General features: G+C 39.6%; 1 protein-coding gene across 1 annotated transcript in view; it reads right to left on the bottom strand.

The window, feature by feature from the left end:
* Positions 1 to 344: 344 nt before the first annotated feature.
* PEX6 (peroxisomal biogenesis factor 6) overlaps positions 345 to 17,609 on the bottom strand; it is a 548,800-nt gene continuing 531,535 nt past the window's right edge. Inside the window, exons 18-19 of the mRNA XM_053712827.1 lie at positions 7,566 to 7,705; positions 345 to 7,469 (exon numbers count right to left, since the gene is read on the bottom strand). Of these exons, the coding sequence (XP_053568802.1) occupies positions 7,315 to 7,469; positions 7,566 to 7,705 (295 nt within the window). The 3' untranslated portion in view covers positions 345 to 7,314. The remainder of the gene's footprint in view (positions 7,470 to 7,565; positions 7,706 to 17,609) is intronic.

Genomic DNA, 17,609 nt, shown 5'->3' with positions numbered 1-17,609 from the left:
AGACAGGGATGTGATACTTGTGAGTTATATGTGACCTAATGACAAAGACAGGGATGTGATACTTGTGAGTTATATGTGACCTAATGTCAATGACAAAGACAGGGATGTGATACTTGTGAGTTATATGTGACCTAATGACAAAGACAGGGATGTGATACTTGTGAGTTATATGTGACCTAATGTCAATGACAAAGACAGGGATGTGATACTTGTGAGTTATATGTGACCTAATGACAAAGACAGGGATGAGATATTTGTGAGTTATATGTGACCTAATGACAAAGACAGGGATGTGATACTTGTGAGGTATATGTGACCTATGTTATGAAGAACACCAATTGCAATACTGGATTGTGAGGTTTTATTAATTACAAATCATTACTACAATAGTACTTTATAAAGCATTAGTTAGAAAACATATTGTGATTTTATTAATTTACAAATAAGAAATGTAGTACATGCCCTCTGCTAGTTTGTAATTAATACAAATCTTTGTATCACTTTATATATATATAACATAAATACATATGAATTTCAAATACAGCTGCCATGTTTATCTTTATATCCCTGATCTCCCACTGCACATCTGGTCACAGCTGTGCATAGTCCAGTACACATGATCCAGGCAGGTGCTGAACAAATATCTCTGCAGTGTATGCTACGTGCTACTCACATGCAGAGCATGATACTCAGCATAATCTGCACAGCTAATAATCATCCTGCTGTTTACTGTACGCTCTGTAGAATCCTGATATGCAAAGGGCCTCAATGGTGTTGGTACACACTGTGAAATGGTTCTGTTATGAGTCATTTCACTTGCATTTACTACACTCTGTAGAGCCATACCATGTGTAGATGATATCATTGGTTAGCGGCACGCTCTGAAGAACCAAACTGTCTACAGATGATCTCATTAGTTAGTGGCATGCTCTGAAGAACCAAACTGTCTACAGATGATCTCATTGGTTAGTGGCATGCTCTGTAGAACCATACTGTGTGCAGATGATCTCATTGGTTAGTGGCATGATCTGTAGAGCCATACTGTGTGCAGATGCTCTCATTGGTTAGTGGCATGATCTGTAGAGCAATACTGTGTGCAGATTATCTCATTGGTTAGTGGCACGCTCTGTAGAACCATACTGTGTGTAGATGATCTCATTGGTTAGTGGCACGCTCTGTAGAACCATACTGTGTGTAGATGATCTCATTGGTTAGTGGCATGCTCTGAAGAACCATACTGTGTGCAGATGATCTCATTGGTTAGTGGCAAGCTTTGTAGAACCATACTGTGTGCAGATGCTTTCATTGGTTAGTGGCACGCTCTGTAGAACCATACTGTGTGCAGATGATCTCATTGGTTAGTGGCACGCTCTGTAGAACCATACTGTGTGCAGATGATCTCATTGGTTAGTGGCACGCTCTGAAGAACCATACTGTGTGCAGATGATCTCATTGGTTAGTGGCAAGCTTTGTAGAACCATACTGTGTGCAGATGCTTTCATTGGTTAGTGGCACGCTCTGTAGAACCATACTGTGTGCAGATGATCTCATTGGTTAGTGGCACGCTCTGTAGAACCATACTGTGTGCAGATGCTTTCATTAATGTGGCACTAACCAATGAGATCATCTGCACACAGTATGGTTCTACAGAGTGGCACTCTCTGTAGAACCATACTGTGTGCAGATGATCTCATTGGTTAGTGGCACGCTCTGTAGAACCATACTGTGTGCAGATGCTCTCATTGGTTAGTGGCACGCTCTGTAGAACCATACTGTGTGCAGATGCTCTCATTGGTTAGTGGCACGCTCTGTAGAACCATACTGTGTGCAGATGCTCTCATTGGTTAGTGGCACGCTCTGTAGAACCATACTGTGTGCAGATGATCTCATTGGTTAGTGGCACGCTCTGTAGAACCATACTGTGTGCAGATGATCTCATTGGTTAGTGGCACGCTCTGTAGAACCATACTGTGTGCAGATGATCTCATTGGTTAGTGGCACTCTCTGTAGAACCAAACTGTGTGCAGATGATCTCATTGGTTAGTGGCACGCTCTGTAGAGCCATACTGTGTGCAGATGCTCTCATTGGTTAGTGGCACTCTCTGTAGAGCCATACTGTGTGCAGATGCTCTCATTGGTTAGTGGCATGCTCTGTAGAGCCATACTGTGTGCAGATGCTCTCATTGGTTAGTGGCATGCTCTGTAGAACCATACTGTGTGCAGATGCTCTCATTGGTTAGTGGCACGCTCTGTAGAGCCATACTGTGTGCAGATGCTCTCATTGGTTAGTGGCAAGCTTTGTAGAGCCATACTGTGTGCAGATGCTCTCATTGGTTAGTGGCACTCTCTGTAGAGCCATACTGTGTGCAGATGCTCTCATTGGTTAGTGGCATGCTCTGTAGAACCATACTGTGTGCAGATGCTCTCATTGGTTAGTGGCACGCTCTGTAGAACCATACTGTGTGCAGATGATCTCATTGGTTAGTGGCATGCTCTGTAGAACCATACTGTGTGCAGATGCTCTCATTGGTTAGTGGCATGCTCTGTAGAACCATACTGTGTGCAGATGATCTCATTGGTTAGTGGCACGCTCTGTAGAACCATACTGTGTGCAGATGATCTCATTGGTTAGTGGCATGCTCTGTAGAACCATACTGTGTGCAGATGATCTCATTGGTTAGTGGCATGCTCTGTAGAACCATACTGTGTGCAGATGCTCTCATTGGTTAGTGGCACGCTCTGTAGAACCATACTGTGTGCAGATGCTCTCATTGGTTAGTGGCATGCTCTGAAGAACCATACTGTGTGTAGATGCTCTCATTAGTTAGTGGCACGCTCTGAAGAACCATACTGTGTGTAGATGCTCTCATTAGTTAGTGGCACGCTCTGTAGAGCCATACTGTGTGCAGATGATCTCATTGGTTAGTGGCACGCTCTGTAGAACCATACTGTGTGCAGATTCTTTCATTGGTTAGTGGCACACTCTGTAGAACCATACTGTGTGTAGATGATCTCATTGGTTAGTGGCATGCTCTGAAGAACCATACTGTGTGCAGATGATCTCATTGGTTAGTGGCAAGCTTTGTAGAACCATACTGTGTGCAGATGCTTTCATTGGTTAGTGGCATGCTCTGTAGAACCATACTGTGTGCAGATGATCTCATTGGTTAGTGGCACGCTCTGTAGAACCATACTGTGTGCAGATGATCTCATTGGTTAGTGGCACTCTCTGTAGAACCATACTGTGTGCAGATGATCTCATTGGTTAGTGGCAAGCTCTGTAGAACCATACTGTGTGCAGATGATCTCATTGGTTAGTGGCATGCTCTGTAGAACCATACTGTGTGCAGATGATCTCATTGGTTAGTGGCACGCTCTGTAGAACCATACTGTGTGCAGATGATCTCATTGGTTAGTGGCATGCTCTGAAGAACCATACTGTCTACAGATTATCTTATTAGTTAGTGGCACGCTCTGTAGAACCATACTGTGTGCAGATGATCTCATTGGTTAGTGGCAAGCTCTGTAGAACCATACTGTGTGCAGATGCTCTCATTGGTTAGTGGCACGCTCTGTAGAACCATACTGTGTGCAGATTATTTTATTGGTTAGTGGCACGCTCTGTAGAACCATACTGTGTGCAGATTATCTCATTGGTTAGTGGCACGCTCTGTAGAGCCATACCGTGTGCAGATTATCTCATTGGTTAGTGGCATGCTCTGTAGAGCCATACTGTGTGCAGATTATCTCATTGGTTAGTGGCAAGCTCTGTAGAACCATACTGTGTGCAGATTATCTCATTGGTTAGTGGCACGCTCTGTAGAACCATACTGTGTGCAGATGCTCTCATTGGTTAGTGGCATGCTCTGTAGAGCCATACTGTGTGCAGATGCTCTCATTGGTTAGTGGCATGCTCTGTAGAACAGTACTGTGTGCAGATGATCTCATTGGTTAGTGGCATGCTCTGTAGAGCCATACTGTGTGCAGATGCTCTCATTGGTTAGTGGCATGCTCTGTAGAACCATACTGTGTGCAGATGCTCTCATTGGTTAGTGGCATGCTCTGTAGAACCATACTGTGTGCAGATGCTCTCATTGGTTAGTGGCACGCTCTGTAGAGCCATACTGTGTGCAGATGCTCTCATTGGTTAGTGGCAAGCTTTGTAGAGCCATACTGTGTGCAGATGCTCTCATTGGTTAGTGGCACTCTCTGTAGAGCCATACTTTGTGCAGATGCTCTCATTGGTTAGTGGCATGCTCTGTAGAACCATACTGTGTGCAGATGCTCTCATTGGTTAGTGGCACGCTCTGTAGAACCATACTGTGTGCAGATGATCTCATTGGTTAGTGGCATGCTCTGTAGAACCATACTGTGTGCAGATGCTCTCATTGGTTAGTGGCATGCTCTGTAGAACCATACTGTGTGCAGATGATCTCATTGGTTAGTGGCACGCTCTGTAGAACCATACTGTGTGCAGATGATCTCATTGGTTAGTGGCATGCTCTGTAGAACCATACTGTGTGCAGATGATCTCATTGGTTAGTGGCATGCTCTGTAGAACCATACTGTGTGCAGATGCTCTCATTGGTTAGTGGCATGCTCTGTAGAACCATACGGTGTGCAGATGCTCTCATTGGTTAGTGGCATGCTCTGAAGAACCATACTGTGTGTAGATGCTCTCATTAGTTAGTGGCACGCTCTGAAGAACCATACTGTGTGTAGATGCTCTCATTAGTTAGTGGCACGCTCTGTAGAGCCATACTGTGTGCAGATGATCTCATTGGTTAGTGGCACGCTCTGTAGAACCATACTGTGTGCAGATGCTTTCATTGGTTAGTGGCACACTCTGTAGAACCATACTGTGTGTAGATGATCTCATTGGTTAGTGGCATGCTCTGAAGAACCATACTGTGTGCAGATGATCTCACTGGTTAGTGGCAAGCTTTGTAGAACCATACTGTGTGCAGATGCTTTCATTGGTTAGTGGCATGCTCTGTAGAACCATACTGTGTGCAGATGATCTCATTGGTTAGTGGCACGCTCTGTAGAACCATACTGTGTGCAGATGATCTCATTGGTTAGTGGCAAGCTCTGTAGAACCATACTGTGTGCAGATGATCTCATTGGTTAGTGGCATGCTCTGTAGAACCATACTGTGTGCAGATGATCTCATTGGTTAGTGGCACGCTCTGTAGAACCATACTGTGTGCAGATGATCTCATTGGTTAGTGGCATGCTCTGAAGAACCATACTGTCTACAGATTATCTTATTAGTTAGTGGCACGCTCTGTAGAACCATACTGTGTGCAGATGATCTCATTGGTTAGTGGCACGCTCTGTAGAACCATACTGTGTGCAGATGATCTCATTGGTTAGTGGCACGCTCTGTAGAACCATACTGTGTGCAGATGATCTCATTGGTTAGTGGCAAGCTCTGTAGAACCATACTGTGTGCAGATGCTCTCATTGGTTAGTGGCACGCTCTGTAGAACCATACTGTGTGCAGATGCTCTCATTGGTTAGTGGCACGCTCTGTAGAACCATACTGTGTGCAGATGATCTCATTGGTTAGTGGCACGCTCTGTAGAACCATACTGTGTGCAGATGATCTCATTGGTTAGTGGCAAGCTCTGTAGAACCATACTGTGTGCAGATGCTCTCATTGGTTAGTGGCACGCTCTGTAGAACCATACTGTGTGCAGATGATCTCATTGGTTAGTGGCAAGCTCTGTAGAACCATACTGAGTGCAGATGCTCTCATTGGTTAGTGGCACGCTCTGTAGAGCCATACTGTGTGCAGATTATCTCATTGGTTAGTGGCATGCTCTGTAGAGCCATACTGTGTGCAGATTATCTCATTGGTTAGTGGCATGCTCTGTAGAACCATACTGTGTGCAGATTATCTCATTGGTTAGTGGCACGCTCTGTAGAACCATACTGTGTGCAGATGCTCTCATTGGTTAGTGGCACGCTCTGTAGAACCAAACTGTGTGCAGATGATCTCATTGGTTAGTGGCAAGCTCTGTAGAACCATACTGTGTGCAGATGATCTCATTGTTTAGTGGCACGCTCTGTAGAACCATACTGTGTGCAGATGATCTCATTGTTTAGTGGCACGCTCTGTAGAGCCATACTGTGTGCAGATGCTCTCATTGGTTAGTGGCATGCTCTGTAGAACCATACTGTGTGCAGATGATCTCATTGGTTAGTGGCACGCTCTGTAGAACCATACTGTGTGCAGATGCTCTCATTGGTTAGTGGCACGCTCTGTAGAACCATACTGTGTGCAGATTATCTCATTTGTTAGTGGCACGCTCTGTAGAACCATACTGTGTGCAGATGATCTCATTGGTTAGTGGCGCGCTCTGTAGAGCCATACTGTGTGCAGATGCTCTCATTGGTTAGTGGCAAGCTTTGTAGAGCCATACTGTGTGCAGATGCTCTCATTGGTTAGTGGCACGCTCTGTAGAACCATACTGTGTGCAGATGATCTCATTGGTTAGTGGCACGCTCTGTAGAGCCATACTGTGTGCAGATGCTCTTAATGGTTAGTGGCATGCTCTGTAGAGCCATACTGTGTGCAGATGCTCTCATTGGTTAGTGGCAAGCTTTGTAGAACCATACTGTGTGCAGATGCTCTCATTGGTTAGTGGCACGCTCTGTAGAGCCATACTGTGTGCAGATGCTCTCAATGGTTAGTGGCACGCTCTGTAGAACCATACTGTGTGCAGATGCTCTCATTGGTTAGTGGCACGCTCTGTAGAACCATACTGTGTGCAGATGATCTCATTGGTTAGTGGCACGCTCTGTAGAGCCATACTGTGTGCAGATGCTCTCAATGGTTAGTGGCACGCTCTGTAGAACCATACTGTGTGCAGATGCTCTCAATGGTTAGTGGCACGCTCTGTAGAGCCATACTGTGTGCAGATGCTCTCATTGGTTAGTGGCACGCTCTGTAGAACCATACTGTGTGCAGATGCTCTCATTGGTTAGTGGCATGATCTGTAGAGCCATACTGTGTGCAGATGATCTCATTGGTTAGTGGCACGCTCTGTAGAACCATACTGTGTGCAGATGATCTCATTGGTTAGTGGCACGCTCTGTAGAACCATACTGTGTGCAGATGCTCTCATTGGTTAGTGGCATGATCTGTAGAGCCATACTGTGTGCAGATGATCTCATCGGTTAGTGGCACGCTCTGTAGAACCATACTGTGTGCAGATGCTCTGATTGGTTCATGGCACGCTTTGCAGAATAGCGCTGCAAGTAGATCCTGGCATATGGCACACTCAGGATGGTACTATGTTCAGACTCTCATTGGTGTGTTGCACACTCGGCAGAATCATACTGCTTGCGGATCCTCTCATATCGCTGAAGTTCATTCTGTGACACAGATGGCTGCAGACGATCTACAGAAAGCATAAAATGCTCCATGTTCACAAGCAGCTCTGCAGCCGGCTCCGCACATCCTGAGAAGACATAGAGCAGAGGTGATGAACCTGGGCAAAACATATTCCCTAGAAAGAGAAACAAATTACAAAAGCTGTGAGCGCCCCAGCACAAACCTGTCTCTAGTCGCTGAACCTTCTCTTTAATAGCACTCATCATCGCATCAGCACAGAGGGAGTAAAGGTCAGCGCCGGTCAGTGCAGCAGGACATCGCTCTATTACAAGTGACAGATCCACACCAGAGTGCAGGGAAAACCTAAGACAGAGATTAGATGCTGTATAAATATAAATTAATCCTAAAGCGTCATCCACCAGTGGGTGGTATCAGACGAGAAATAATCCTACACTGGAGCACATGGCCCAACAGGAACCAATCAATAAGCAGCTACCTTACCCTGCTTCCACATCTGAAACTGCAGGGAATACATCTGAGAACATGAAGACTGCACTGACCTTTGTCTGATTTTACTAAACAGTTTGTGCTACAAACTAATCTATCTGTATCTATCACTATATCTATCTATCTATCTATCTATCTATCTATCTAATCTATACAGTACCTATCTATCACTCTCTGTATCTTTCTATCTAGCTGACCCTAGTACAAAGAGACCTTTACATCATGCAGAAATCTGGGGATATAAAGTACAGTAAATAATCATGTGACTTCTCTATGATGTGCCATAGCCAATAACAGGCCGAGGATGCAGATGCTTTATGGATTTATGTATTGCACCCTCAGACCAGAGTCCAGCCGTCTTCAGTAAGCATTGTTTAGTCACTAAAGAAGACTTTAATGCAGAAACTACAGAGACATATATATCTGCAGTGCAATTAGCTTTATTTACAGCAGTGTGATTGGATTTGGTAATAAGACCACAATGCATTGTAATATAGTTGTGTGTGGTTTATACTGATCTGGTAACATAGCTGGATGTGTATTTGAGATTCAGGAACACTTCACTTGTGTATCAGATGTATAGATTTCTAACGACTAATACAAACAATTAAATTAGCACTGCATGCCTAGACAATGTATAAAGACTGCACTAATAAACTTACAAATACAAAGGCCAAAATAAATATTGCCCATTGACCCAGAACCTAAACAGTTAAATTGGCAGGCAGAGGAAGAAGGTAACCCAATAAAAGGACAATAGACCCGTAACTGCTCTGGATAAGTAAACTAAAAAGAACGGCTGTACCTGGCATTGGAGGAATAAAGCTGTGCACAAGCCATGTGACATCACTACGTTGCGCATATATAAAGACTATAATGGTGATAAAGCAAACCCAGAAGCTGAAATGACCAGATTATTCAATGCTGCAGTTCACACAATAACGGCATAAATCTAAAGCACATAAACACACTGCCCCTTAAGGTATAAATCTAAAGCACATAAACATACTGCCCCTTAAGGTATAAATCTAAAGCACATAAACACACTGCCCCTTAAGGTATAAATCTAAAGCACATAAACATACTGCCCCTTAAGGTATAAATCTAAAGCACATAAACATACTGCCCCTTAAGGTATAAATCTAAAGCACATAAACACACTGCCCCTTAAGGCATAAATCTAAAGCACATAAACACACTGCCCCTTAAGGTATAAATCTAAAGCACATAAACACACTGCCCCTTAAGGTATAAATCTAAAGCACATAAACACACTGCCCCTTAAGGCATAAATCTAAAGCACATAAACATACTGCCCCTTAAGGTATAAATCTAAAGCACATAAACACACTGCCCCTTAAGGTATAAATCTAAAGCACATAAACACACTGCCCCTTAAGGTATAAATCTAAAGCACATAAACACACTGCCCCTTAAGGTATAAATCTAAAGCACATAAACATACTGCCCCTTAAGGCATAAATCTAAAGCACATAAACACACTGCCCCTTAAGGTATAAATCTAAAGCACATAAACACACTGCCCCTTAAGGTATAAATCTAAAGCACATAAACATACTGCCCCTTAAGGTATAAATCTAAAGCACATAAACACACTGCCCCTTAAGGCATAAATCTAAAGCACATAAACATACTGCCCCTTAAGGTATAAATCTAAAGCACATAAACACACTGCCCCTTAAGGTATAAATCTAAAGCACATAAACATACTGCCCCTTAAGGTATAAATCTAAAGCACATAAACATACTGCCCCTTAAGGTATAAATCTAAAGCACATAAACATACTGCCCCTTAAGGTATAAATCTAAAGCACATAAACACACTGCCCCTTAAGGTATAAATCTAAAGCACATAAACACACTGCCCCTTAAGGCATAAATCTAAAGCACATAAACATACTGCCCCTTAAGGTATAAATCTAAAGCACATAAACACACTGCCCCTTAAGGTATAAATCTAAAGCACATAAACATACTGCCCCTTAAGGTATAAATCTAAAGCACATAAACACACTGCCCCTTAAGGTATAAATCTAAAGCACATAAACATACTGCCCCTTAAGGTATAAATCTAAAGCACATAAACACACTGCCCCTTAAGGTATAAATCTAAAGCACATAAACACACTGCCCCTTAAGGTATAAATCTAAAGCACATAAACACACTGCCCCTTAAGGTATAAATCTAAAGCACATAAACACACTGCCCCTTAAGGCATAAATCTAAAGCACATAAACACACTGCCCCTTAAGGCATAAATCTAAAGCACATAAACACACTGCCCCTTAAGGTATAAATCTAAAGCACATAAACACACTGCCCCTTAAGGTATAAATCTAAAGCACATAAACACACTGCCCCTTAAGGCATAAATCTAAAGCACATAAACATACTGCCCCTTAAGGTATAAATCTAAAGCACATAAACACACTGCCCCTTAAGGTCATAAATCTAAAGCACATAAACACACTGCCCCTTAAGGTATAAATCTAAAGCACATAAACATACTGCCCCTTAAGGCATAAATCTAAAGCACATAAACACACTGCCCCTTAAGGTATAAATCTAAAGCACATAAACACACTGCCCCTTAAGGTATAAATCTAAAGCACATAAACACACTGCCCCTTAAGGTATAAATCTAAAGCACATAAACACACTGCCCCTTAAGGTATAAATCTAAAGCACATAAACACACTGCCCCTTAAGGTATAAATCTAAAGCACATAAACACACTGCCCCTTAAGGTATAAATCTAAAGCACATAAACACACTGCCCCTTAAGGTATAAATCTAAAGCACATAAACACACTGCCCCTTAAGGTATAAATCTAAAGCACATAAACATACTGCCCCTTAAGGTATAAATCTAAAGCACATAAACACACTGCCCCTTAAGGTATAAATCTAAAGCACATAAACATACTGCCCCTTAAGGTATAAATCTAAAGCACATAAACACACTGCCCCTTAAGGTATAAATCTAAAGCACATAAACACACTGCCCCTTAAGGTATAAATCTAAAGCACATAAACACACTGCCCCTTAAGGTATAAATCTAAAGCACATAAACACACTGCCCCTTAAGGTATAAATCTAAAGCACATAAACACACTGCCCCTTAAGGTATAAATCTAAAGCACATAAACACACTGCCCCTTAAGGTATAAATCTAAAGCACATAAACATACTGCCCCTTAAGGTATAAATCTAAAGCACATAAACACACTGCCCCTTAAGGTATAAATCTAAAGCACATAAACATACTGCCCCTTAAGGTATAAATCTAAAGCACATAAACACACTGCCCCTTAAGGTATAAATCTAAAGCACATAAACACACTGCCCCTTAAGGTATAAATCTAAAGCACATAAACATACTGCCCCTTAAGGTATAAATCTAAAGCACATAAACACACTGCCCCTTAAGGCATAAATCTAAAGCACATAAACACACTGCCCCTTAAGGTATAAATCTAAAGCACATAAACATACTGCCCCTTAAGGCATAAATCTAAAGCACATAAACATACTGCCCCTTAAGGTATAAATCTAAAGCACATAAACACACTGCCCCTTAAGGTATAAATCTAAAGCACATAAACATACTGCCCCTTAAGGCATAAATCTAAAGCACATAAACACACTGCCCCTTAAGGTATAAATCTAAAGCACATAAACATACTGCCCCTTAAGGTATAAATCTAAAGCACATAAACACACTGCCCCTTAAGGCATAAATCTAAAGCACATAAACACACTGCCCCTTAAGGTATAAATCTAAAGCACATAAACATACTGCCCCTTAAGGTATAAATCTAAAGCACATAAACACACTGCCCCTTAAGGTATAAATCTAAAGCACATAAACATACTGCCCCTTAAGGCATAAATCTAAAGCACATAAACATACTGCCCCTTAAGGCATAAATCTAAAGCACATAAACACACTGCCCCTTAAGGTATAAATCTAAAGCACATAAACACACTGCCCCTTAAGGTATTAATCTAAAGCACATAAACACACTGTCCCTTAAGGTATAAATCTAAAGCACATAAACATACTGCCCCTTAAGGCATAAATCTAAAGCACATAAACATACTGCCCCTTAAGGTATAAATCTAAAGCACATAAACATACTGCCCCTTAAGGTATAAATCTAAAGCACATAAACATACTGCCCCTTAAGGTATAAATCTAAAGCACATAAACACACTGCCCCTTAAGGTATAAATCTAAAGCACATAAACATACTGCCCCTTAAGGTATAAATCTAAAGCACATAAACATACTGCCCCTTAAGGTATAAATCTAAAGCACATAAACACACTGCCCCTTAAGGTATAAATCTAAAGCACATAAACACACTGCCCCTTAAGGTATAAATCTAAAGCACATAAACACACTGCCCCTTAAGGTATAAATCTAAAGCACATAAACATACTGCCCCTTAAGGTATAAATCTAAAGCACATAAACATACTGCCCCTTAAGGTATAAATCTAAAGCACATAAACATACTGCCCCTTAAGGTATAAATCTAAAGCACATAAACACACTGCCCCTTAAGGTATAAATCTAAAGCACATAAACACACTGCCCCTTAAGGCATAAATCTAAAGCACATAAACACACTGCCCCTTAAGGTATAAATCTAAAGCACATAAACATACTGCCCCTTAAGGTATAAATCTAAAGCACATAAACATACTGCCCCTTAAGGTATAAATCTAAAGCACATAAACATACTGCCCCTTAAGGTATAAATCTAAAGCACATAAACATACTGCCCCTTAAGGTATAAATCTAAAGCACATAAACATACTGCCCCTTAAGGTATAAATCTAAAGCACATAAACACACTGCCCCTTAAGGTATAAATCTAAAGCACATAAACATACTGCCCCTTAAGGTATAAATCTAAAGCACATAAACATACTGCCCCTTAAGGTATAAATCTAAAGCACATAAACACACTGCCCCTTAAGGTATAAATCTAAAGCACATAAACACACTGCCCCTTAAGGTATAAATCTAAAGCACATAAACACACTGCCCCTTAAGGTATAAATCTAAAGCACATAAACACACTGCCCCTTAAGGTATAAATCTAAAGCACATAAACACACTGCCCCTTAAGGTATAAATCTAAAGCACATAAACACACTGCCCCTTAAGGTATAAATCTAAAGCACATAAACATACTGCCCCTTAAGGTATAAATCTAAAGCACATAAACACACTGCCCCTTAAGGTATAAATCTAAAGCACATAAACACACTGCCCCTTAAGGTATAAATCTAAAGCACATAAACACACTGCCCCTTAAGGCATAAATCTAAAGCACATAAACACACTGCCCCTTAAGGTATAAATCTAAAGCACATAAACATACTGCCCCTTAAGGTATAAATCTAAAGCACATAAACACACTGCCCCTTAAGGCATAAATCTAAAGCACATAAACACACTGCCCCTTAAGGTATAAATCTAAAGCACATAAACATACTGCCCCTTAAGGTATAAATCTAAAGCACATAAACACACTGCCCCTTAAGGTATAAATCTAAAGCACATAAACACACTGCCCCTTAAGGCATAAATCTAAAGCACATAAACATACTGCCCCTTAAGGTATAAATCTAAAGCACATAAACACACTGCCCCTTAAGGTATAAATCTAAAGCACATAAACACACTGCCCCTTAAGGTATAAATCTAAAGCACATAAACACACTGCCCCTTAAGGTATAAATCTAAAGCACATAAACATACTGCCCCTTAAGGTATAAATCTAAAGCACATAAACATACTGCCCCTTAAGGCATAAATCTAAAGCACATAAACACACTGCCCCTTAAGGTATAAATCTAAAGCACATAAACATACTGCCCCTTAAGGTATAAATCTAAAGCACATAAACACACTGCCCCTTAAGGCATAAATCTAAAGCACATAAACATACTGCCCCTTAAGGTATAAATCTAAAGCACATAAACACACTGCCCCTTAAGGCATAAATCTAAAGCACATAAACACACTGCCCCTTAAGGTATAAATCTAAAGCACATAAACATACTGCCCCTTAAGGCATAAATCTAAAGCACATAAACATACTGCCCCTTAAGGTATAAATCTAAAGCACATAAACATACTGCCCCTTAAGGTATAAATCTAAAGCACATAAACATACTGCCCCTTAAGGTATAAATCTAAAGCACATAAACATACTGCCCCTTAAGGTATAAATCTAAAGCACATAAACATACTGCCCCTTAAGGTATAAATCTAAAGCACATAAACACACTGCCCCTTAAGGCATAAATCTAAAGCACATAAACACACTGCCCCTTAAGGTATAAATCTAAAGCACATAAACACACTGCCCCTTAAGGTATAAATCTAAAGCACATAAACACACTGCCCCTTAAGGCATAAATCTAAAGCACATAAACACACTGCCCCTTAAGGTATAAATCTAAAGCACATAAACACACTGCCCCTTAAGGTATAAATCTAAAGCACATAAACATACTGCCCCTTAAGGCATAAATCTAAAGCACATAAACATACTGCCCCTTAAGGTATAAATCTAAAGCACATAAACATACTGCCCCTTAAGGTATAAATCTAAAGCACATAAACACACTGCCCCTTAAGGTATAAATCTAAAGCACATAAACACACTGCCCCTTAAGGTATAAATCTAAAGCACATAAACATACTGCCCCTTAAGGCATAAATCTAAAGCACATAAACACACTGCCCCTTAAGGTATAAATCTAAAGCACATAAACACACTGCCCCTTAAGGTATAAATCTAAAGCACATAAACATACTGCCCCTTAAGGTATAAATCTAAAGCACATAAACATACTGCCCCTTAAGGTATAAATCTAAAGCACATAAACATACTGCCCCTTAAGGTATAAATCTAAAGCACATAAACACACTGCCCCTTAAGGCATAAATCTAAAGCACATAAACATACTGCCCCTTAAGGTATAAATCTAAAGCACATAAACACACTGCCCCTTAAGGCATAAATCTAAAGCACATAGGGGGGCGGAGCCAGGACCGCCGTTTGAGATGGCTGCTCCTCTTTAGTGCTCCTGAAAGTGGCAAATGGCAAGTCAAAAATACAACATTTTAAATGACATAAGGAACTTTTAAATTATAAATACTTTTAGCTAAAGGCATCTAAAATATTATAAACTTGGATACAGAATCGGAATCTGATTTACCAGTCAAGGTTTGACTAAAGACTACATGAATCTTCACAGGCAACTGTCATTTTTCTAACGGACATAGAGGTTATTTCAACTGATTATATTTGAATGTGAAGGCTATATTATGACAAAGATTATATTGCTGTCTAATACTTCCTAAAATATTGAAGTTATTTCTATTATTTGACACTGACGATCAGCTGTTGTTTCACACTGCAGTCTCTCAGCTGTTTACATGACAGGATCGGAAACCTTATTCAACTACGGTATTGCGGTTGGTTATAGCTGCCCTGAAGTAATTTAAAATGAAATGTTTTCTAAACATTTATTATTGGTCTTCTGTTGAGTCCTGAATCTTATAGATGGCATTTGAAAAATAATTGCTGAGTGAACTTACTCGACATCGATGATCAGCTGTTGTTTAATACTGCAGTTTCTCAGCTGTTTACATGACAGGATTGGAGTCCCTATCTAACTATGATCTTACAGATGGCTGTAACTATCCTGAAGTAATTTAAAATGAAAGGATCCTTTAGCATTTATTATTAAACATCTGTTAAATCCTGAGACTTGTAAATGTCATTTTGAATGAAACTGCTGAGTGAATTTATTTAATATTGACGATCAGCTGTTGTTTCTTACTGCAGTTCCTCAGCTATTTACTTGTTAAGATTGGAAACATTATTCAACTACGATACTGCAAAATGCTGAAATTGTTCTGAGGTAATTTAAAATGGAAAACTTCTTCTTTAACATTTATTACTAAACATTTGTTGAATCCTGAAACTTGTGAATGACATTTAAAGTGGATCTGTTTAGTGAACTTTAATCTATAATTAGGATTGTGACATAAAGTTATACCGGAATTCTTGAGGAGATGATATTTATTAACTGTCATTGATGACCAGCTTATTAAGCTCTGTTCCGGAGTTTAATCCCTTTACAGATCTAAATACAGTGTACATTTATTCAGTCTCCAATGTTACTAACTCTGCAATATTGAAGTGAGTTCTGGCATTTATCGTTATTTAACAGTTGTCATTAAATATTATTAACTCTGTAATATTATAATTTTATTTTGACTTCTGTGATCAGCTGTTATTTATTGCTAAAATACTGCAACTGTTAGCAGATTGAGTGGGAAATTCTTACACAACTAAGATATTTCAGATAATAATAACTGTGAGGGAAATTAAAATAAAGAATCTCTTTACCATTTATTGTTAACATTTGTTGAGGTTCAAAGCTTATAAGTATTGTTTGTGTTATTAATACTGTATAAACTATATTTTACAAAATGTGATAAATTACAAGGTTGTGTTGGAGTTGGATATTTTCTCACTGTGCTGAGGTAATTTTTGTCAGCTGTCTTGCAGTATTTGATTGTAATAGAGCTGAAATTATCTGATAAGTGAAGTTTCTTTGAAGTTTCTATACTTTAACACTAAATAATAATAATTCTGCAGTATTTTAACAAACCCTATTATTTTTTTGTTTTCAATCAGATGTTATTAATATCATTCACTCTGCTGTACTATAATAATCTCTGGAGTTTGCCTTTATTTATTTATTAGTTGATGAGTTATATTTCACTTTAGTATAACATTAATATTTGTCAAAATCTGTGACTTATTTACAAAAATCTCTTATTATTGTAAAAGACTGATATTGGTGTATATACTGTATGAATTCAATTATATAACAACAGAAGATATATACAGGGTATGTTCTGTAGTCAAATAAAGGAACATCATAATACCCCTCACAGATTAAATATGTCTATTAGGAAATCTAACAAACTAGATAAATCTATTAAATCTAGTGCAAACAATACAAATAGTACAAATTCTTTCCTCAAAAATACAGAAAAACAAAAAGATATGGAACTCACTTCAGAACCAATTTCATCAATCCATATGGATAATGAAAATTCTGTCATTACTTCTATAACGAAACAGTCTGAATTAGATGAAGGAGGTCCTGTTACTTTAAAAGCTATGGAATTACTTATTAACCAAGTGAAATCCTGCATTAAAGAAGAATGTGCAAGTCTCAAAAAAGATTTAAATGATCTTAACGTGAGAGTTGAAACTCTTGAGACTGATAAAGAGGAAATAACATCTGATATAAGAATACTATCTAATAAAATGAGAAGTCAACAAACCCATATACAAGATTTAGAAACTAAACTTGATGATTTAGAAAACAGAACAAGACGCAATAACCTAAGATTGAAAGGCATGCCAGAATCTGTTTTAATATCTCACTTGCGAAATTATTTGGATGGTCTTTTTAGATCACTACTTGGAGAAAATCATCCCAAGCTTTCATCTATCCAGATGGAACGAGCACATCGCTCTCTAAAACCTAAACCTAAAGATGGAGACCCTCCTAGAGATGTTGTAATATGCTTTTCAAGTTTCCAAGAAAAAGAACTGATTTCTCAAAAAGCTCGTCAACTACATAACTTTCAATATCAAGGAGCCAATATTAAATTCTTTGCAGATT

Source organism: Bombina bombina, chromosome 4 (genome assembly GCF_027579735.1).
Source record: "Bombina bombina isolate aBomBom1 chromosome 4, aBomBom1.pri, whole genome shotgun sequence".
In the NCBI taxonomy this organism is placed as follows: Eukaryota; Metazoa; Chordata; class Amphibia; order Anura; family Bombinatoridae; genus Bombina; species Bombina bombina.
The sequence above is the reverse complement of the archived record's forward strand: the minus strand, read 5'-3'. Positions and strand labels throughout refer to the sequence as shown.